This window comes from Biomphalaria glabrata, chromosome 12, assembly GCF_947242115.1.
Source record: "Biomphalaria glabrata chromosome 12, xgBioGlab47.1, whole genome shotgun sequence".
Lineage (NCBI taxonomy): Eukaryota > Metazoa > Mollusca > Gastropoda > Planorbidae > Biomphalaria > Biomphalaria glabrata.
The window spans coordinates 17,280,284-17,295,477 of NC_074722.1; the positions used below are offsets into that span (position 1 = coordinate 17,280,284).

Sequence of the window (15,194 nt, forward strand, 5' to 3'; positions counted from 1 at the left end):
CATTTATACTTCGTTCGTTGTCTTATAACTTTTTTGGTCTAAAACTATTTACAACATGTATATTCATTCTCCAAACATTTTTATACATTAACTGTCTAAAACACTTTTTTAGAAAATGTTTACAATATTTAATCATTTACTTCATTTACAAAAATGTAATTTATTCCGTGCATTGAGTGACACAGATTTATATCCAAAATGTATTGATTTGAACATGCTATTCCTAGAGAAATGAAGAGTTTATATTATCAAGTTTAATTTTGAAAAGCAACACAGTCTTTTATGAAGTCAAAAGCTATTTCCATTGATTAGACTTATTTTAAAAGTTTTGCCGTTCAAATATTTAGATCAACATTAGGCTCCATGGAAGAGATTGCCCAAACATTGATGCTATGAAGCAACAAGAGCTGGACTGTCACTTTTGTGCCATAGAAAAGAACTCGTTCTATTTTGTTTTTCTCCGGACTTTCCAACAGGTCCGGTTCAAATTCACTAACGGGTTGGGGGGGGGGGGGGGGCTAAGGTAGAGTAGGTGACTTTCCATTCTAGGCAATTAAATGTCAAAGGTCAATTGATTGAGTAGGGAGTGAGAGATTGGATGTCTTTGCTACGTCCTGTATGTGACATCACCTCTGTAGAGCTTTTGGAGTTTATTAATAAGTGTACAGAGCAGACAGCTCATTTAATTCTATCAAAGTGAGTTCATCAGCTGTTTAGAGGGTAGGCCTATGTGAGGTTTAAAGAGTGGGCCTATGTGAGGTTTTGAGTGTAGGCCTATGTGAGGTGTAAAGTGTAGGCCTATGTGAGGTTTAAAGTGTAGGCCTATGTGAGGTTTTGAGTGTAGGCCTATGTGAGGTTTAAAGTGTAGGCCTATGTGAGGTTTAAAGTGTAGGCCTATGTGAGGTTTAAAGAGTAGGCCTATGTGAGGAGTAAAGTGTAGGCCTATGTGAGGTTTAAAGAGTGGGCCTATGTGAGGTTTCGAGTGTAGGCCTATGTGAGATTTTGAGTGTAGGCCTATGTGAGGTTTCGAGTGTAGGCCTATGTGAGGTTTTGAGTGTAGGCCTATGTGAGGTTTTGAGTGTAGGTCTATGTGAGGTTTTGAGTGTAGGTCTATGTGAGGTTTTGAGTGTAGGCCTATGTGAGGTTTTGAGTGTAGGCCTATGTGAGGTTTTGAGTGTAGGCCTATGTGAGGTTTTGAGTGTAGGTCTATGTGAGGTTTTGAGTGTAGGCCTATGTGAGGTTTCGAGTGTAGGCCTATGTGAGGTTTTGAGTGTAGGCCTATGTGAGGTTTAAAGAGTGGGCCTATGTGAGGTTTCGAGTGTAGGCCTATGTGAGGTTTAAAGAGTGTAGGCCTATGTGAGGTTTCGAGTGTAGGCCTATGTGAGGTTTTGAGTGTAGGCCTATGTGAGGTTTAAAGAGTGGGCCTATGTGAGGTTTTGAGTGTAGGCCTATGTGAGGTATTGAGTGTAGGCCTATGTGAGGTTTTGAGTGTAGGCCTATGTGAGGTTTAAAGAGTGGGCCTATGTGAGGTTTTGAGTGTAGGCCTATGTGAGGTTTAAAGAGTGGCCCTATGTGAGGTTTTTAGTGTAGGCCTATTTGAGGTTTTGAGTATAGGCCTATGTGAGGTTTCGAGTGTATGCCTATGTGAGGTTTTGAGTATAGGCCTATGTGAGGTTTTGAGTGTAGGCCTATGTGAGTTTTTGAGTATAGGCCTATGTGAGGTGTAAAGTATAGGAGTTAGTGAAGTTTAAAGGGTAGGCCGCTATGAGTGTAGTCTGTGGTCAACATTTGAATGTAAACTATTAGACTAGTTCTTATCTCTATTAATAGCTGGGGATAGACGAGAAAAGAATGACTAGCTGGTTGGCCACACAAGGAAAACTCTAATCAGACCATTATAGTTTTGTCAAAGTAAAAAAAAACAAAAATAAATTTAAATTTGGCTAGAGAACGAGAAAATATTTAACGGCCTTCACGTATTTCTACATTCCTTAAAGAATTTTAAAAATCAGGAACATTTATTCGTCGTTGATGTCTAGAGCTAAAGGCCTACCAAAGGAATATTATAAAGTGTAGTAGATCTATACATTCGCTTCAACCAGAATTCTTTCTCGAGGGGAAGGGGGTAGACAAGGGGGCAGGGTAAAAATGTACCATTGTTTTTTAATCGAAATTTCATTAATAAAGAAGGTTTAGTAGCGGCCCCCAGAAGAGGAAAAGACGCTATTAGTTTTGTGTGGCCTGTCTGCCCATCTGTACGTCTGTCCGTCCGTCCGTCCCGTTTATATCTCAGAAACTAGAAGAGAAAATGAAAATCGGACATCTTGATATTTTAGATCATTCAAAGTTCTGATGCAACGGCCACTTTTTTCTTCTCCAAAAGTGAACCATCAAATTTTAAAAAATTATATATGCAAGCAGATTTTTCCAAAAAAATTACACCACTTTTCAATGAAAAACCAGGTTAAGTAACTTTTTAAAAAAAGATCATGGACTTCTTCATTAAGAACTCAAGCTTCATTCACAGATTCGCACATTGGTACAAAAAAATTTGCATCTAAGGTCACAATGGTAAAAGTGTCAATGGATCATTATAAAATATATTTTTCATTTTTAACTAACTCATTGAATGGAATACTGATAGAAATGTTGTCTTAAAAAAGAATTTTGATACAAACCTTGTTTTAGTTATAAGTTTTAAAAATAACGAACTACTTTTATAGCACGCAGTTTTGACATATCCACATTATAGGGGCCTACACTTGACAGTCTAAATAAGACTAAATAGAGACCAGATCTAGATATATTTATATTTATAATAAATTTATTAATTATTTGAACAAAATTTTAATTATTAAGGAAATAACTTATCTTCTGACAGTTTAGGGGTATTTATTGTGTAAACAATAGTATCACATTAAGAAATGACTCGAATACGAACAGCATAGTACACCATTAGTATTGGCATTACCCGGTAACAAAAGGCCTACTATTCATGATCATAACATTGGCATAGGTCTAGCAATTTTAAGATTAAACGTGTAAATTCATTCGAGTTCTAGTCTAGATGTCAGTGGCATTTTACGTCTCGAGAGACGATCTTTTCCCTTTGCAACTTCTTGTGTGATTAAGTGTCTAGATGAAGTAGATTCTATATCAAGATTCTATATCTAGTTCTAGTTCTAGAATTAGATCTACAGTTAGATTCTAAACTAGATATAGATCTATTTTTAGGTTTAGATCTAAAACTACGTCTAGATAGATCTATGTCTAGCTTGTATGACAAATGATAATAGAGATATTAATTTTTATTTTGCGAGTGAAATGTCTGGTCCAAGTAGACCTACTCCAAATCTTTCAAGTCATTTCTAGCTAGCTCACTACCTAACTTAAATAGGTCAAGAATATTTTTTTTCGTGTTGCCAATTTATCTAATTTTGTAAGAAGAATAAATCTTTTTTAGTTTCTCTTTATTACAAGTAACATGTTATTAATCTTACATGTATTGAAAAGGTTAATAATTTTTTTTTAAATATACGTGTATGCTAAATGAATATATGGAGATGCTGTGGCTGTTTGGTAAAGCACTTGGAACCAGAAGTCCCGTATTCGAATCCTGGTGAATACTCTAGGTAGACTACTTTGGGTGCCGATTTTGAGTTTGTTTCCACACAAACTGTCTTTGTAACCTTGTTTTAAGTATTTTTAATATTTTATCTTCTTCTTCAATCTGCTTTTGGTATGTCGGCGGGGTCAGATCACTAATAGCGACTAATGTTATATCTGAAATGAATCTAGCAATTGTTTCCAGATCATCAGACAGTTCCTATGTAGTTTTTATTATATATATATATATATATATGAGGTTTTCGGAGTTCAGAGTCTTGTTTGGGCCTTTCGATACAGCTTCGAAGGACTTGGTCAGCATTATCTGATGCTCCACAAGGGCAAGTTTCACTATATCCGACTTTTAGCTTCAGGAACATATGTAGTCTCATTGTGGTGTGTCCGTTTGTTTGTTCATTCTCCTATCTTTGGCCAGTATGTTTGCCTTTTCATTGCCTTCTATTTGAATGTGTGCTGGAATAGATGGTTATTGTCTGAGATTGACCACTTTAAAAAAAAATTGATTTATTCAGCGCTGGGGATTATATGACCCATGGTCCCACAGTTGGGTAAATATTAGCTGCAATGCGCAGTTAATTTTTTTAACTTTAACATGAAATGGGGTTTATAAAATTCAAAATATGATTTCTACCTCGCTTTAGGACATGATTTGTCAATGAAAGCTTCTTGGTTATTTGCTAACATTATTCCAAAATTGATGTGTCGTTCATTAACAAAAATGAATGTAGCATAAAAAATTAAAAAATAAACAAGTTAATAGGACATGTGATTATTAAGATAAATTAAAACTTTATCATTTTTTTATGTCAAGAGTGTTAGGTCACTAAAAGCGCCAAAGTACCTCAAACTATTCTCTGTGTACCAGTTCAGTGATAGAATGTATGGCTGTCCACTGTGTGTTGGAAGAGAATGTTTTATAAATGTATTCCTTCCTAGATAAAATATTACACGATATCTTTTTGTTAATTAGTGCATTTCTTTGTCTAATAATTTAATTAAGTTTCGTTGAGGAAATATGTTCTTATGTTGAACATTTGTCTAAAAAAGCGAGTTTGGTCAAGTACTATTATTTTTTATAAAGCATCAGTTTGTTATTCATTATAGTCTGTACAAAATAAAGAAATCTATACTCCAAATCACGGCGCAATCATCTAAATAAAATGAACAAAAGGAAACATCGAAGATTACATTTTTATTTGATTTCTATACAAATCAACCACACATAGTATATTACTATCTATGGATGTATCTGATAATGTATGATATATCTATCTGTATAGATTATTTTCATTTTATAACTGGATATATGGATGTTGGGTTGTTGTTGTTTTTTTAAACTTAATATAAAGCATTTATTTCTTAGGTCAGTAGCACTGGCATTGATAGGCCTTGCTTGTGACAGGACATTTGGATGGTGTCTGCACACAATTGCCTCCTCTTTTCTTAAGTTCTTTGCATCTGTCGTTGCAAGACTTCCACAGAACCCCAGTGAATGGACTGCTCCACCTAGAAGAGAAAAACGTCTTCATTATGAAGCTGAAGAAATATTTCTTTTGCCGACTCTTTAATTGCACAGTAAATATAGACTAGAAAAAGTCAAACAAACAAAACATGAGTAGGACAGTTTAAAAGAGCGAAGTGGCTCTGAACCGGAACTGTTCAACAATCAATCTCTAATGACAATATGGCTTCCTTTTATGAAGTCTAGATAGGAAATCGGAGCACTTCAATATCCTAAAGACTGAGAGAAAAGATTGTATCTCACAGTCAGGCGTGAGCCGGGAGCTCTTCACCCCCAAGTCCTGCAGGATAGTTCCACAATGCCAACAATCCTTACTACAATGTGCTTGAGCCACATACAAGGTGCGCAGCCTCCGCTCCAAGGCGGCTTGCTATTCGGCCTCGCTAACCACGAGAAACTTTTTCCTATTCCTATTCTGTAACCCTCACAAAGCCGTGTGAGGACCGCCAATCCAGCCGACGGATACTGATGAAGGCCCCTTGTGGCACGACGTGGCGGAATTGTTGGACTGGTTTGTCAGGCTTTTATCTATCCTCACCCCAAAGGTGATTTCAAAAAAAAAGATCAAAAACGGTAACCCGACTGGAGCTGTGCTCGCTCCCAGTTGTTAGCCTGTCCAGGTTCCACCACCCGAAGTGTCCACCGAGGTGTCACAATGAAAACAAGGGGACTGGAATCCTCTGAGATCAAGTCCAGTAAGAACTCCACCCTTAAAACTAAAAGTTATTTCCTTTATTCGATATCAAACAAAAAACTAATTACCAATAATTAATTGGCTACAAGGGTATTTTCTGTATAGATTCATGCTTTGTTAGGTACAATAAATAGTTGTTTAAAGAATCAACTTGATCAGAGAAATAGCGGTAACACTTATTTAAGGGGACTAAACCTAACAAATATAACCATATTGTGAATGTATGAAGGATTATTTTCCCTTGTTGATTTGAAACAAAAGAAAATCAATTAACAGTAATTAATTGACTAATTAGTTCCTTTTTTTAGTCTTGTCTACGCCAATGAATAATTGTGCAAAGTTTCAACTTGATCCGAGAATAGATGTGGGAGACATAAAATGTACATATTTTTTACCAGACAGACAGACAGACAAATAGATATAAGCTTTGTAATAAGAATCAAAATTAAACTGGATAACAGACATAGTTAAGACTTGTGCACTACATGCTGTATATCAACCAGACTTGATTTACTAGTTTCACTAGCTAGACTTGTGTTGCTCATACTGTAATGCTCCCCCAAAACATAAAGGGAGCGCGATGGCGTTCAATGTATTGTTCAAGGAATACAACACTTTTTTGTATTTTTCTGTAATTAATAATCCACATTTTCAATTAGAAAATATCACATTAGTACATGACTCGGGTTTGAACCCTAGACGACAGGACACACTATCATCAGTTTCTCTGAACCTATTAGCGAGTGTTTCAAACATGGCAATCATTCATCGACTCAGCAGACACAGATACAATGTTTACCATAGGCGTCTGCACAATGTTCACCATAGGCGTCTGCACAATGTTTACCATAGGCGTCTGCACAATGTTTACCATAGGCGTCTGCACAATGTTTACCATAGGCGTCTGCACAATGTTTACCATAGGCGTCTGCACAATGTTTACCATAGGCGTCTGCACAATGTTTACCATAGGCGTCTGCACAATGTTCACCATAGGCGTCTGCACAATGTTCACCATAGGCGTCTGCACAATGTTTACCATAAGCGTCTGCACAATGTTTACCATAGGCGTCTGCACAGGCCCGGATTTAAGTAAGTGAAGGACCTGCATGGGTGTAGCCAGGGGGGGGGGGTGGGGTTCAACCCCCCCCCCCCGAAATGAAATCCCCCCCAGAGGGGGGGGGGGACGGACTTTAATTGATTTTTTGCTTTGATTTTCTTTATTTTAGGTGAGATTTTAATACTAAACCATCACTTGCCCCAGCACAGCCAAAGGGGTTTTGAGTTTAAAACCCCTACCATGGGGTTTTTGAGTTTGAAACCCCCTAACAGGGGGTCTTGAGTTTGAAACCCCCTACCACGGGGGGGGGGGAGACGGACTTTAGTGACATTTTTTTTTGCTTTTATTTTTTTTATTTTAGGTGAGATTTTAATACTAAACCATCACTTGCCCCAGCACAGCTAAAGGGTTTTGAGTTTAAAACCCATACCATGGGGTTTAGAGTTTAAAACCCCTACCAGGGGGTTTGGAGTTTAAAACCCCTAACAGGGGGTTTTGAGTTTAAGACCCCCTACCAGGGGTTTTGAGTTTGGAACCCCCCTACCAGGGGTTTTTGTAATTAAATCCCCCTCTTCTATAAAACAAAACACAAAAAATGCAAACGATAATTCCCAAATTCCAAGTGCACAGTTAAGGAAGATTTTGATTTTAAAACCCCCTTTAAAATTTACGATAGACTCCCTCTTCAATATGAAAAAAAAGCAAATTATGCACTCAAAATGTTATGAGCGTAGCTAAATGGGTTTTGACTCAGTTTTAAGTTTAAACTCCCCTCCAGTGGAGTTCATCATCATCATCAAACTCCATTAGAGTGAGGGCTTGAGAGGCTCAAATCCTCTCTTGCAAAAGCCCTGGACAGAAACCCTGCTGTCTTGCGTAGTGCATGAATGTCGCCATACAGGTCGAGAATTTTGGGTTTCCCAGACCTGTCGAGACGGAGATCAGCAAGTCTGGGGCAGTCAAACAGAATATGAGGCACGGTTTCCTCTTCTTCCCCGCAGCGAGGGCACCGTGAATCGAAATTTGGCCATAGCCGCGAGAAATATGAGCCAACAGGACAGTGGCCTGTCCTGCACTGTGCTATAATAGCTTGCTCAGGCCTGGACAGCCTCCACCACGGGGAAGTGCGGTCAGGGCGCCTCATGCGCTCCCAGACTCCACGGGCTTTTTGGGACTTGTCCCAGCACTCAAACCACTTTTCCATTTCTGTTTTTGTATTATAGCCAGGGCTTGATGAAAGCTTACAGCCTGATCAGTGGGTGGAATTTGCCCTCCCTGGTGGGCCAAAGAGTCTGCGATTGTGTTGCCAGTCACACCTATGTGACTCGGTACCCACTGCATTATTACAGGGGTGCCATAGCGTTGTTTGATGTTATGTGAAGCCATGATGACAGTGTTGATATTGGGGGGCCATGGACCGGGGCTTTGCAAAGCATGTAGTACAGATTTTGAGTCAGTGACCACAACAATCTGTGTTGCCCTCAAATGTCCCTCGCCGAGTTGAGAGTCAATGACTTTTAAGGCTTCACAGACTGCCATGGTCTCCGCATCAAAACTGCAAACACTACCACATGGTACAAAGATTTTGACTGTGTGAGAGCCAAGAAAGTCGATGTAGGCTCCATAGCCTGCTCTTCCAGAATCTATTGATGCCGATCCATTAGTGTATGCAAAAATAGCACTAGGCTTGAAGGTATTAATGGTCTCCAGAGCTAGGATTTGAAGGTCGTTAGATGAACGGCTTTGCTTAGTGGCATTAGGGTCTACTAATTTCAAGCGTATGTCTGGGGTTGTTGGACGACACCAAGGGGGAAGGGGATGAAAGCGTTGAATTTTTTGTCGGTTGGTGGAGAGGCCAGCTCCATCAGATAGTCTAGTGGCATGATGCATAAAAGACTGCATCTGGATACGTCTTCTGCATCTCCAACCATCCACTAGTTTTCTAGCTGGGAGGTATTCATCCAGCCTTTTATACCGCTCATAGCAGGTCAGTACTGACCTTTCCCTCCTAAGGGTTAGTGGAGCTATATTAGCCATTATTTCAGCCGCATTCACTGGACTTGTCCTAAAGGTTCCACAGACAAATCTTAGTGCTTGGGACTGTATTTTATCAAGTTGTTCAAGAGCAGTCCTAGAGCCATAAATTTGCACAGGTAGGCTGTAGTCTATCTGTGATCGGACTGCTCCTAAATACAGGGATCGGAGCATGTCTGCTCGGGCTCCCCACTTCGTGGATGCCAGCTTCCGCACAATGCAAAGTTTCCCTGAGGCCTTTCTTACAACATCCTGGATGTGCTCACACATTTTTAGTTTGCGATCTAAAGTTACACCAAGGTACTTGGGTAGCTTTTCCATGCTGAGAGCCACTCCGTTGAGGGAGAGCTGGAAAGGTTGCCCGAGAATGCCAGTCCCGAGCGTGAACAGAGAATAGACCGTCTTGGAGGTGTTTATTTCTAGCCTCCATTTTTGTGTGTATGAGCAGAGCGTATGGAGGTCTTCTTGTAGCACTTTTTGTATAGAGGTTGCGCTCCTTCCGGATTTCCAAAGGACAATATCATCAGCATATAGCAGCTTTTGGCATTTTAGCTGAGCCGGTAGGTCATTTATGAAGGCCGTGAAAAGGGCGCATGACAGGACGGAGCCCTGGGGAGGCCGTGCTCGAGGGTCATTTCCCCTGAGACTTCTCCGTACATCCTTGTTCTTATTGTACGCTCTTGTAGGAAGTCTCTAATCCAGTAATATATCCGTCCCCGCACCCCCACGGCTCTTATCTTATGAAGCAAACCAGGCCGCCATACTTTATCATATGCCTGTTTTAAGTCAATGAAGACTGCGTATGTGCTTTCGGTCCTTTGGAATCCATCTGCTACGCTCTGCACAAAGATGTTGACTTGGTCTATAGCGGACATTCCAGCCCTGAAACCAGCCTGTTCTGGAGCTATAAGACGGGCACTCTCAAGGTACCAAACCAGACGCTCATTTACCATTTTTTCATCCATCTTTCCCACACAAGATGTGAGTGAGATGGGCCTGTAGCCCTCAGCAGTGAAAGCATCTCTTCCCTTTTTTGGTATAGGAATAATGGTGGCACGTTTCCAGGCCCTGGGCAGATGACCATCTGCCCAGGTTCTATTTACGAATGCCAAGAGCATGGCCCTTCCTTTCCCCCCTACATGTTAAAGCATTTCGGGGGTAATACCATCCGGCCCGGGAGCCTTTTTAAGCTGGCATTTCCTTATGGCAGCAGTAAGCTCGCCTATAGAGAATGGGGATGTTCATCGTTCCCTCAGCACTTTCGGTCTGTGGTTCCTTTCGGTCTTTTTTTTCATCAGCTTTGGGAGCTTTATCAATGGCTTTGGACATTGGGGACTTCTTGGCAGCCTTGTTGATCTTAGCAAAATATTTGTTCAACCAGGGGGCAATTTTCTTTTTCGATGAAATGGTTACCCCACTCGGTGAAGATAATGGGGTTGCTGTTTTCGTACGCCCAGCATTTTCGAGATTTCTCAGAAGACTCCAAGCCTTAGAGCTGTCCCTTAGGTTTAACCTTGCACAGGTGTTGGTCCAACGTTCTCGTTTTTCCCTGTTAACAGACGTTTTGACTAGTAGGCTGAGTCTGTTGTATTTCTGCCTGAGTGTTGGATTGTTTGGGTTCTTTTGGACCTTTTTGTATGCCCTTCTCCGAGCCATAACAAGTTTGTTGATTTCAGCCGTCCAAAAGTTTTTGAATTTTTTACAAGGGTAAGTTCGAGGAATAAACTTTTTAGCCATGCCCAGGATAGCTGTTGTTATTTGACGGTACACAAGGTCGACAGAGCTAGACTCTACATTGATTTTTTCAAGGGCATTGTCGACAGCTGTCTCGTATCCTTTCCAATTAGCCTTACTATAGCACCACTTTCGTGGCTGTTTGGTGGTCTTGGTGTTCATTTTAGAAAGAGTGGCAGTCAGTAATATTGGAAGGTGGTCACTACCAATATCGCCTAGTACTTGATAAGTTATGACAGATTCCAAGTTAGCAGAGACTAAAGAAAGATCTGGTCGTGATAGTGAACCATTGCTAGCATGCAGAAGAGTAGGAGGAGAGTGTTTATTTTGCAAAAGAAAAAGGTTAGTAGAATTGCACAGGTCATGAACTTTTTTACCAGACTGATCAGTGTCATCATAGCCCCAGGTAGGTGAATGGGCATTTAGATCTCCAGCTATGATAGTGTCTACAGTTATTGTTTCTCTGACATCTAAAGCCAGTTCTTGTTTTGGTGGATTAGAAGCAAAATAAATCTTCAATAAAAAAAAAAAGCAAATTACACACTCTAAAATCTAAGAGCGTAGCCATATGGGTTTTAAGTTTAAACCCCCCGCCAGCGGGGTTTGAAGTTAAAAAATACATCTTCAATGTAAAAAAAAAAAAAAAGCAAATTACGCACTAAAATGCTATGAGCGTTGCCAAAAGGGGTTTTGAGTTTATATCCCCCTTCACAAGGGTTTGATGCTAAAAAATACCTCTTCAATATAAAAAAAAAGCAAATTACACACTGAAATTATTTGAACGTAACCAAGCGAATTGGGGGTTTTGAGTTTTAACTCCTTTCCTCCAGATGGTTTTGAGTTTAAAATCCCCCTACAGAGCGTTTTGAGGTGGAAAACCTCTATCTTCAATATTACTCTAAAGCAAACTACAGTTACCAAATTCTATGATCGTAGCTAAATGGGGTTTTGAATTTAAAAAACAACAACAAAGTCCTTAGATTTTTAGTTTAAAACCTCTAACAGATGATTTTGACGATAAAACTTCACTTTTCGATATAAAATCTAAAGCAAACTACAGTCACCCAATTCCAAGAGCGTATCCAAGAGAGGTTACAATTTCTACCAGTGGCGGGCTCCATTAATAATGTGCAGTGAATAGTCATCTGCCGAAATTGAAAAACACTAAATGTGGCTCAACAAAGATGGCTAAGAGAGATTTTAGGAGTTAGTTATTGAGATCGGCTCTAAATCAAGGAAATCCTATGCCGAACTTTGAGTCGACCCCTTAGTAAAATTGTGACAGAGCGTCGCATGAGATTTGCGGGACGTTCCCCGACAAAATAAATTACGCATAATGAGAGTTGCGATGACATCCTAGTACAACTTTGCGCCACATATTCATGGAGGTCCTCGGAGCAGGTGGGAAGAGGCTTCAGAATTTACCAGTGACAGATTTATGTGGAAACAGCTTGACGGCAAACGCTCCGAACGGCGCGGCAGGGAGTCAGTAAAATAGCACATACATTTTTGAAATAAGACTTTTTAATAGCAGGAAAATGCACTGTAGATACCTCAGAATATGCATTTTCTTGGCATTCTATGCCAGAAATAGTGCTGCCGGCGGGGCTCCGCCCCGCGCTAGGGTGAGCTCCTAGAGCTCCCCCAGAGCCCCTTGCTGACAATGGCGGGAAGTCAACAATTTTTTCACTAACTACAGGAAGAACCTTTTCTAGGGCACAATAAACTTGTTCCAAAAGAATGAAGGGTCAGAATGTAATAAAGATATGAACACACACACACATACATATATACAAAAAAAAATTTTCGCGAGAGGGGGGGCGGGGGGGGGGAGAAAAAATCCCCCCTAACCCCCCCCCCCCCCCCCCAAAAAAAAATCCTGGCTACGCCCATGAGGCCCTGGGTAGCACTTTGGGAAGACACCTAGACGTAACGTTTTTCTATATGCTAAAAAAAAATGTACTTGGTAGAATTTAATATACATACTTATAAATTAGACCTTTCGGACATGATTAAATCGAGAAGAATCTAAGATTTAAGAAATATATGTGAATATATTGTTATAACCCTATTCGCGATGCAAAAGGGTTAACTGTGTGTGATCAGCTGACATATGTGACATATGTGACACAGGCCAGTAATACAGTTTAGCGTGCTATATTGAAAGGCAAGGGACAGTACTAGCATGAACTTTGCAAGTGAATAGCGCCCGTGTTATGGTCATCTGATCATAAGCCTGCGCAGACCACACACAGTGTGTAGGAAAGCAGCAGTTCAAGACCGGAGAGCGTTGAGACCGGGACTGTGAGTCAGCCATGAAGTCGGTCCTGGTGCAGCCCTCCAGTGAAACGTACGAGTCCAGGAAGAGACAGTAGAGTTATGAGTTGAGTACAGGGATATAGTTGCATACATAGGTCTTGCTTAACAAAAGGATCTTGCGATGATGGAGTATATTACAGACCTACTTGTAGCATATGCATCTTGAGTTTATCTCTCTCTTTTTTATAGTAGCTAGTGCCAATTTGAACTGAAATTGTTTTTTACTAAGATAAATAATGCGGCAGATGAATGAATTTGTGCAGCTCCAAATGCAAAAGAACGCTTGGCTACCTAGCTCTGTCCCGGAATGTCTGAGGGAGCCTTCAGAGCTGAATCAGACCTCCTAGCTCTCTCAGATGGGCACGAACGGAAACGTTGCTGGTCTAGGGAGCGTCACTATAAATACTGGTGAGTAGTTTGAAAGAAAGTACTTGCTGAAATACTTGAAAACCTCCTTTCTAGTTTAGAGCACTAGTTGCAGTTACGTGTTTCAGACATTTCTTTCGGAAGGTGTCTATTTGAAACTAATTACAGGTATGGCAGTAAGTCACACTCTTGTTTTTATTATTATTGCTTTTATATAGCGCTACTTTCATGCTTATAGAATGCTCAGAACGCTTTGGTCCAATTTCATTTGTGGACCAGTGGGGGAAGGGCGTATCTAGGAGTTGGTTTTCCGTGCTGCCTTTAGTCGAACCTCGATTTCCTTCTAGGTAGCCAAGCCAAGTTCAAGTGCACTTAGTCTCTCGACCACGCTTCCCACACTTACACCTTACATTCTTTGAAAATGAAATTGCAAGTGTCCATTATCTTCGGAATGCAATAACTAACAATTTCAGTAGTTGTTCACTAATCTATTGCATGCATATCAAAAGATAACTAATGTTTACCTTGAACACCTGCTCCATGTTTCGTAACAGTCCCCCCATCCTGCCTCGACAGCAGACAAGAAGATGCCGACCACAACAAGAGCAGAAAATATCTTTAAAGCAGCAGCCATATCTGACAAGTCGATGCGGAACTCACTGGAAAATGTTTTGGCTCGCTCTGCTAATGTTCTCGATTCAAAGTTTGGTTTTATTTATAGCGTTTTGTGTCAGGTCAAGGGAGATGACTTATAATTACTGTTGACAGAAGACACGGATTTGTTTTACCTGTTTTTTGGAGAGGGGTGAAAGAACAGAAGGTGGGGGATGTGTATAGATAAGCAGGCAGAAATATCCAGGATGTCATTAGTTGAACAGTTTCTTTATTTGATTCATTACTAGGTCATGGCTATAAGAGAACAAGGCGACCTTGTCAAGTTTTTGTCGAGTTGTCTTTGCATTTCAATTCTTATAGAAATTCTTATAGAAATGAAATAAAAACAATGAAGTACAAAGTTCCAGTTTCAATTTAAACTCTTCGAAGCAAATGAAATAACCACCATCACATTGTTGTGTAGCACAGCACAAAATAATTTTCTGCAAAAAATAATTAGTAGTATGAGATATGAATTAGTTGTCCTTGGTATCATGTACAATACATCTATCTTCTTATGACAGACTCTCCACTATATCGTAATGCTATAGATTGAGAAGATGCTCAACCAAAAAAGTAGTTGGCTTACATTTACTGAGAGCAAGAATGTCAGAGGTGCAAAAATAAAAGAATTTTGAGACATACACAAGTATGCCACGGAACATTTCCAGCCTTTGACGCTCCGTTATTTAGTTCCTGGTGACGTAATATGCCAGAAAATAAGCAACAAAATCCCATTGGACTTGATCATTTTGTTTTGCGTCGATGTGGTTCGTAGGATGTAACTTTACCGACCCACAAGAGATGTGTCTGGGAAGTTAGCGGCCCACAGGAGATGTGTCTGGGAAGTTAGCGGCCCACAGGAGATGTGTCTGGGAAGTTAGCGGCCCACAGGAGATGTGTCTGGGAAGTTAGCGGCCCACAGGAGATGTGTCTGGGAAGTTAGCGGCCCACAGGAGATGTGTCTGGGAAGTTAGCGGCCCACAGGAGATGTGTCTGGGAAGTTAGCGGCCCACAGGAGATGTGTCTGGGAAGTTAGCGGCCCAAAGGAGATGTGTCTGGGAAGTTAGCGGCCCACAGGAGATGCGTCTGGAAATTTAGCGGCCCTAAAGAGATGTGTCTGGGAAGTTAGTGGCCCACAGGAGATGTGTCTGGAAATTTAGCGACTTGTAGGAGATGTTTCT

General features: G+C 40.4%; 1 protein-coding gene across 1 annotated transcript; it reads right to left on the reverse strand.

Annotated features, from left to right (window-relative positions):
- Positions 1-4,806: 4,806 nt before the first annotated feature.
- LOC129922145 (hydramacin-1-like) lies at positions 4,807-14,053 on the reverse strand. Its single transcript, XM_056006862.1, has 2 exons — positions 13,881-14,053; positions 4,807-5,133 (listed from the first exon to the last, which is right to left on the reverse strand). Exons 1-2 carry the CDS (start codon positions 13,988-13,990, stop codon positions 4,992-4,994), a joined length of 252 nt encoding a protein of 83 aa, XP_055862837.1. The 5' UTR covers positions 13,991-14,053; the 3' UTR covers positions 4,807-4,991.
- Positions 14,054-15,194: the final 1,141 nt, after the last annotated feature.

Excerpts from the sequence above, each read along its gene's own strand:
- LOC129922145 (XM_056006862.1), bottom strand. The coding sequence starts at position 13,990 with ATGGCTGCTGCTTTAAAGATATTTTCTGCTCTTGTTGTGGTCGGCATC. Across the intron at positions 5,134-13,880 it reads ACATGGAGCAGGTGTTCAAG|GTGGAGCAGTCCATTCACTG; the intron begins GTAAACATTAGT and ends TTTCTCTTCTAG.